Source organism: Hetaerina americana, unplaced genomic scaffold (genome assembly GCF_022747635.1).
Source record: "Hetaerina americana unplaced genomic scaffold, ioHetAmer1.1.p SCAF_1, whole genome shotgun sequence".
NCBI lineage: Eukaryota > Metazoa > Arthropoda > Insecta > Odonata > Calopterygidae > Hetaerina > Hetaerina americana.
In genome coordinates this window covers 26,823,811-26,832,235 of record NW_027286069.1, presented here as the reverse complement: position 1 = coordinate 26,832,235, position 8,425 = coordinate 26,823,811, and the positions used below count along the sequence as shown (strand labels likewise).

General features: G+C 38.4%; 1 protein-coding gene across 1 annotated transcript in view; it reads right to left on the bottom strand.

Annotated features, from left to right (window-relative positions):
- Positions 1–775: 775 nt before the first annotated feature.
- LOC139689813 (aquaporin AQPAn.G-like) overlaps positions 776–8,425 on the bottom strand; it is a 77,614-nt gene continuing 69,964 nt past the window's right edge. Inside the window, exon 6 of the mRNA XM_071586920.1 lies at positions 776–1,837. Within this exon, the coding sequence (XP_071443021.1) occupies positions 1,730–1,837 (108 nt within the window). The 3' untranslated portion in view covers positions 776–1,729. The remainder of the gene's footprint in view (positions 1,838–8,425) is intronic.

Below are 8,425 nucleotides of genomic sequence, written 5' to 3'. Positions count from 1 at the left end.
GTCATTGGTTAAGAGATTTAAAAAAAAATCTATTTTCGACAGATAGAGGTCTTTATTGGGGCGAAATTGAGACCTAATGGTCCCTTCTTCCATTTTACCCGATACGTCCCAAGGTTCACCCACATGAACTGAATCTGTATGTAGTAGTTGTTATGGGGCACGGGAAATAAAGAGAGAGAGATCTGGGGTAATTTGGGAATAGGGATCCGTAGCTGTCAGTAGTGGAAGAATGCTGGATGGGAACCTTGGTTTTGGTTTTTCTTGAAGAAAGGCAATGCGATCTCTTGAGCTTCTCTGTCCCATCCGATTGGTTGAGGTCCTTGAAAGTTTCTTTCATGGCACAGAAATACTAAATTTAATGCAACAAAAAAACTGCCACTACAATTTTTTTATTCCGGTCCTTGGTTGTTGAAGGTACTACGCCAGCCATTGCACTAATCTGATACTCTTCCCTTGCTAAGAGTGTGTGGCATGAGATTTTACATGTTCAGTCAGAAAATATTCGGAATTTTTATATTTTCTTAAAACAGAAGAAACTTAGATTCATAAAGGAATGAAATGTATTATTAGTTTGCAATTTCAAAACTCATGTCGCTAAATTTTTAGAGGATCCGAAAAAGTTGTGTTGTAGGAAAATAAAATCATATCACCGAAAAAAAGGGATAAAATTTCATATTTATGCTATAACGTAAAATATTTGTGTGGTAAGAACAATTTTATTTTTTAAATACAAGCTTGGGTTCTGGAAAACCAATTTTGAAAAAATAAAATCCTGTTGGAATATTCTGTTTTATTGATAATACATTATACCCTTTGTGTGGCAATAAACCACGCGATAAAGGTTTTTATATCGCTTTGCTATACACAACAATGAGCACTTTTATACATACACAATTATATAAATTTGCCGCGGTAAAAATTCGCGACATAGCCTCGTTTACTTTTATACAGCATCAGCATATCAATCACTTCTTCAATTCATTTTATGGAATGGAAAAAGGAGCGGGATACATCAGTTTGAGGGCGGATACTGTTAGATCCTTATCCGTCAAAACGCACGTCATATAGTTCTCCATCACTAACCGTAGCGTTTCGTGATTGACGACAATTGCTGGGTTCTCTTATATCATTGTCCCACTTAGACAAACGAGTGAAAACCCATTATTGAATACTGGAGACTTTCCACAGGTCCATCGAAGGGCGATTGTCAAGACTGTGAATCTTATTCTGTGAATACTTCATGTGAAACTTTTATAAACAGATAATATTATGGATAACTTATGTGTAACGCTTTGAGGTAATACGCTATTACTTATTAGTGTTTGGTTTAGTGTAGTACTTAAAAATAATATCTACTTACATCCACAGAGAATAGTAAATAAAGCACTAGTAAAGTGTAATATGTACCAAGTTATGGAAAATGAACTTTCCTCTTTAGGCGCACGATCACGTAATATGTCAATCCAAAAATCAGTGGCGTATGATTTCGAGAGAAGTCTATGAAACACGGTGTGTACATTTAATTATCATATCACACATGAGATTTGAATTTCCAACGACTCCATCCTTGCATCATTTTGTCCATTGCCATCGAATTCTGATATTGCACTCGAATACGACGTCTAACCAAAACAAAAAAAAGGGCGTTGAATGCAAGCACATGGAATCTCCGACTGATCACTGAATTTTCACGTTCGAACAATATTGTTTTCATTATTTTTTTGCACATTTAAAAATCGTACGAGCCAACCTCCTCGTCAGCCTTGCTTCCCTTAAGCACGTACTTGTACACTATGGCGGAGCACGAGGCGCCGATAATGGGCCCCACCCAGTAGACCTGGAAAAAAAAAGAAAACGTGGGATTAATTTTTAAAATTTCCAAGCGCGGAGGAAGAAAGAGGAGAAAGATATTTTCAAACTAAGGTGAGAAACCACTCCAATAATTAGCAACTTTGAAGATAAGGCTATCCCCTACGCTAAAGAGGATAACACTTCAAAAAGGGTGAAACTTCTGACAGTTATCCGCATGCCGGAATGAGAAAACTATTGTCGCTATTAATGAAAACATTGAATTCACCACGCCCGTATTCATTCTTTTTTTAATGTGTTGAGTTCAGCTATTTCAAATCTAATAGTGATGCTTTCTATTGGAACACACGTTTTTGTCCTGTATAAAGTTTACTCGCCAAACAGATTTAAGCAAAGGAATAAGCGATAACAGATTTTAGCAAACGATCAAGCCAAAAGGATTATAAGTACACTTATTATGAACACATTTTTAAATCTTCCGCCGTAGTGGTATCATTTCCAGCAAAACGATATTCTCTGGAATGAGATGGATAGTATAATCCCACGATAAAAATTATGCAAAATCAAGTGAAAACCTCTGAAATTCACGATAAGCAATCGCGACGACGGACATGCATCGGTAGCATCAGAATTCCCACCACGAAAGAACACTTCTGTTTGGTGAACTGGTTCTTGTTTGACGATTGGGAACGGATTTTTAAGCCATTTCGGCCTGACTCCTTATTGATTAAGTGAGGGACGCGATGGGGCTGGAGGAATCGGAGTGGATAGGAAAGGGAGGGGATGTCTAATGGATGCTAAAGGGAAGGTGAAGAAACAGGAGAGGTGAGGAATATTTTTAACGTTAATGCAGTAACACTGTCCCCATATATTAAAAATCCTTTTAAAAATTCTTTTATAGTATACAAAAATAAGAGCAGATCCGTGCGTATATAAAAATAACGGAGGGCATCTTCCAATTTTGTAGCAGGGGCGGTTTGCCACCTAACGGTGAGGACACGATTTGGCGGGAGAGACGAAAAAAAAGAGATTGCGAAGGAGGTTGATGGTGGGGCGAGAGGGTATACGATGTATTATTAGCAAAAAGAGGGTTGGGCGAAACCTTAGTCCAAAGGGTTTGGGGGGTGGAGGAGGGCGAGGAATGGGGGAGAGGAAGGGGAGGGACGTGGGATAAATCCTCCCCTCGCACCGCGCGCACTTGGGAGGAGGAGAGCCGCCAAGGCATCCCCTGGGGGCAGTTTGGAAACGGGGTCACCGGCAAGCCTCGGGGGCAAAGCTCTTCGAGAGGCAATGATCTGGGAGGAGAGTGCGCGGCGTTGTGGGGGAGAGGGGAGGCTTGAAGAGAGCTTGGGGAGGGGTGGGGCTCTCTCTCTTTCTCGTGTGGGTCCGGAGCTGAGGGGGGGAAAGGGCCGTTGTGTTGCCTCGGATGCTTGCCGTTGTTTGCAGTGGGGAGGGGGAGGCTGTGTGGTGGGGGAGGAGAGGGGTTGTTTGGATGTGTCGCAATCACACCCCCCCCTCCCTCTTACCTATCTCCTCCCGCCCTCCTCCACATCGACTGAGAGCCAGCCCCACCTAGCTCTCAGCTGCCCCGCGGGGTGAGGCGGGAGGGGGGCGGCCGCGTGTATTTAGGTTGAGGTGGGCGACATGCCCCCCGGGGTGAGGATTGGCGGAGAGGGGAGAAAGAGGAGGAGGGTGGGGGGTTGGGAGGCGGGCGGCAGCGAAAGATCCTGCTTCGGCGGTGGAAAGGCGGCGAACGAACGGCAATTGCTAATCCGAAAGGCGTTCTCCTCCTCCGACTTAAATGTTAGTCAAAAGGGGATCCGGGCGGTAGGTAGGACGGAGCGCACTAGAAAACGGCTGGGGATTGCTCCACAAGTGCCACCCGGGCGGTGACACAACACGGAATCCACTGAGTGATTGATATTATCCTCGCTCTGCATTCGCCGTGAAAAACAAGCGGTTATAAATATATACAACTGTTTTATTAATATTCATAGCCGTGTCCGCATGGAGCTTTTTTGACTTTCGTCCTTTTCTTTGTCCCACATTAATCGTTAGAAGACCGTGATTGAGGATTCCCGTTAACAGAACGGCGGCTGCCGGCTGCAACAGCCCGTTTGTGTTGGTCTGTAATAGGTAAAACAGGAAGTTGATATAAGGACTAGCGAAAAGGATCTGCCTACTGAGACATTGAAAAATTACTGACCCCGAATGCGTAAGTTTGAGAACGGAAGAGGCCTTTTCTTTAGCTTGAATAAACTTCCGCACTATTCCACACAGCTACGTATGAGCAAATAAAAACGATCCCGTGCCTCTGCTCGTGTTGATTTAGTATCGAATCGGATTTAAGAAGGTGGATTGATATCCTAAATCGATACGTGAATGGTAAATAAAGAAAAGGATATTAATATTTTTTTGATATAAAACACAGGCATTTTTCGCGGGAGTGGTCGATTAAGGAAATACGAAAAGGTAAATAAAAAGGGAAAGTATAAGTGAAAAATTATCATTTTGGAATGGATTGACGCGTCTCCCTTTCCGGGAGGAGAAAACGTGAGATCCGACGTTTCGGCTTCTTATTTTTGAGATTTCCGACTTCTCTTGATACTGGTACTTCGTGTATTCGACTAGCTAGTCATATAAGCATTTTCGAAAACTTTGATAGCCACTTATTCCATCACAGAACTCTTAAATTGGACGAATGAAGTATACATGAAAGTCGTTGCATAGACTGCAAAAATTGATGGGTCGCGTAATGTTGCACTGCACTTCACCTTTGAGAGAACTCAGGCAAACTTCAACGAAAGATCAAGTCGTAAGAAAACCTAAGATCCGCGAAATATGTAATAGCGAAAATATATAGGAATATTTAGTCTTAGGAATAGATAGCAAGTCAGACATGTTGCCTGGATTGAAAAGGGCGTTGAAGATGGAATGAGACAAATAATAGCTTTCCAATAGCTTGAAAAACTACCTTTTAAGGTAGTTTTTGGCTCATAAGGCTTTGTTAAAAATTATAGGGTAGAATTTAAGGAATTGGGAAAGACTGAAGCGCGGCGACACCAAATGCAGTCATAAAACTCGGCGTTAACATAGACGAAAAAAACAAAGTGAGACAAATATTTTTACGCTCCGGCGGTCATGTCGCCTTCGTCAGATGATAAGAAAAGTGAAGCGGGTGAAACACTGTTTTCTATGTTTCCTTTCTCTAAAGTATAAATTATATATATATATATATATATATATATATATATATATATATATATATATAATATATATATAAATTTTAAGGAACGGAAGGAAAGGTGATTTAAGGTTTCAGAACAAAACTCATGAGCATTTCTAGTGAACGCACGATACCTTACGAAATATTATGTCACCATATGCATAAAAAATTGCTGCCTTTCTCGACGAAAGGGAACTCATTTTAATTCTTCCTATTTATCGAATATAGAGTGCTGATGTGAAAAAAACGATAATAACTGAAGAGCTTGAAATATCCTATCCATTCAAAATATAACGCATGCAATTGTTTGGGATACTATTTAAGTTTGAACCTCCTTATCTTTAGATTCGGCTTTAATTGTCAAGTATACCATTTTTTACGATTCAGCAATCCCTATGCCGATCGTCACTCGAGACAATACCGCAAACCTCAAAAGGGGTGAGAACATCTTCCTCGGCGGAAGAATTATTAAATGTTGCTTTCTCAAATTTCGTTACCTTTCTAAATGTGGAAAGAAGAAAAGGGATTTTCCAGCGGGAAAATATGGCTTTTTCACTCCTCTCTCTTCGACCTCCAAAGCCTCTCCCCGTTCCCTCTTCCTTGCTCCCGCCTCCGCCCGGAGAGCGAACCTTTCACGCCGACTAAGAAAACCCAATCCCTGCACTTCACCATTTCCTTTCCCGAAAGGTAAGGTAACACCTGAGGTGTGTTCCTCAGCAACTGTGATAGGGCGGCATTTCCCGAAATTTCGTGAGAGTATGAAAAAAATATACATTCGTTTCGCAGCTGTGTTCGCGGTTCACAATCTGAGAAGGTATTTGTAACTTACCTTGGGTTAAAATTGGAAATTATTGCCGTATATATCTTTTGATCAGTCATCTTTAGATAAATCATATGATTCAAATTTGTTTGTATTTCAATTGCATTAAGTGACAGCATATTGGCATTGGTTTTCTTTGATTTGAATAAATACATTACAGGCATTAAAATCTCTGTCTAACCCTGTTAAATCTCCTCGCTGGCGATATATCTATGGTCTTACAAGATTTTCCGCTGCGTCACTAAATGCTCTAAGGAAAGCGACCCTGACCCATTTAAAAGATTAGCATAATCTCTGTAGTTGCTAAAAATAGACAGTAAAAATTGCGTCCCATACAAATTATGGTCAATCGGAACTCGGTAGCTAGTAGTAATGACGAGGAGAAAAAATTCATGTACTGCATGCCTGGGAAGAAAGGTCTTGAACTGAGAAACGGTCTGGGTAAAATAAACCATTATGTATCCTGCAATTCAATGTCCAGGGTTCAATTCCATCTGTCCATAATTTACAATCAGATACCAAGCAATTTTATTAGATAAAATCTACATAAGTAGATCAATTCTGAGAGAATGGATAAATGGCGAAATTGTTATACGTGCAGATGTTGAATAATGTAAAATAAATGTCCCGATATTTTTTTAATAATTGAAGTACATCTAATATTTTACCAGGAATGGAAAGTACGTACATACGTTTTCAACTCTCATTAGGTTGCTAAGATATAATTGGATCGAGTTCATCCATAGGAAAAAGTTGAAAAATGAAAAGAAATCTTCGTCAAGAAAGTACATATGAAACAAGGTAAAATGCGTCTAACTTCTATTATAATTGAAAAGAATACTCTTCACATCTGCTATAAATTCTTTTCGAGACGCACGTATAATATCCATCGTATTAGCAAAATACGTATGTTATTATAGTAAATTAAATAAAGGCTTTATTTAAATTTGCATTTTCAGAACATTGTTGAAAATTTCAAATAAACAATCATAACTAAAATTTTAAAAGTTGCGTTTGAAAGTTGATTGCAATGATTATGAATATTATTTGCTATGAAAATCGAAATAATAATTGTTTTAATTTGCTTGAATTATTGGAGAATGGCAAAATTAATGATACGTACATCCACGATAAAAAAATTTATATTTTGAATAAAATAAGGAAACAAAACTGGTTGAATTTAAGAGAAAAAATGAAATAATCTGCCAAACTAATATTTATTCCATATTTTAAGATCTGTTTTTTTCATTGGTTATCTTTTTCTTTTCGATATTGAAATTCACTATTAAATTATGATGGTTAATATTATGTCCAAAAAGTTATGTGATATACTCAGGATTATCAACTTATTGTTTGTATGTTTGTGTAAGTTAAATGTTTTCCAGTGCTCCAGCTAACTGTTTTTCATTTAATATTTCCGGTGGCTTTGATTTAAATGAATGATATATTAATTTCATTAATTGAAGTAAAAAAATAAATTGTTTGAAAATATAATTGAGTATCCAAGTTCATGTTCAAATCAGGTATGAATTGGAATTCAGTACAATAGAACGCCTTTATAGTACGATCTCTATGTAGGGGTGAGGCAGTCGGTTACGAGTCCTTGCTACTTTTGAGCTATTTAGACGTAGATTAATCGCCCAGTAATTTTAATTTTATATTTTGGAACACTCTATCGTTACTGTAGGACGGTTTTCAGGCTCAATTGGTCAACTATCGGTAAAACAGTGATATTGGAAATCTCCCTAAGCCACTCATGTTTAGTAAAATGTAAACCTATGCGAGAAAATAAATTTTCCATTACCACCCCGAAACATATTGGAGCACAGAAATTTTTTTTGAAAGCTGTAAACCACCTGTCCACAAGTCTATAATTAGGCCCATAAATTCACTGAATCTTATTTAAATGGATTTATCGGAAGAACTCAAAGCAGAGAAAACCGGTCTTTATTGTGTCAGCCCGACGAGTGTAGCCGTAAAATAAAAAGAAATGATTGTTCCTTGAGAAATTTTCACGCTCGAAGTTAATGTTTATTGGTCAGTAAATTTGAATATACAATTACAATAGGGGTGAAATTAAATTGGAAGCGCTCTATACCTACAAGGTAAAGGTGGGATATCAGAAAAAAAAACTACCATGCGGATTGATAGGCATGGCGTAAGCACTAAAAAGGCAGATAACGTATTTTAATAAATAAAACATCAAATATTTCGATGAACTACGAGTTAAATACGATTTGTACACCTGGTCATTTATTTATTCGAAACATAATTTGATTCATCTCCACGTTTTGGTCAATAGGGGAGAGCAACGAAAATCCCACAGGAAAATATTTCAACGTTACTATTTTAGCTTAATTTGCTTTCTGATGTACCTCTATGCCCTTTAATTTATATTTTATGCATAATCTGCGGGCCTACGTGGTTAAGAGCGTTAAATATTCATTGTCAAGTTTGGATGGCATGGATATGATATAATTACTTTTGCCTTGCGAATAAGACGTACGTTATATTTTATATTTTAGCTTACTTATCGGTAGAACTGAAATTTTGGATCGATTCACTAAGTT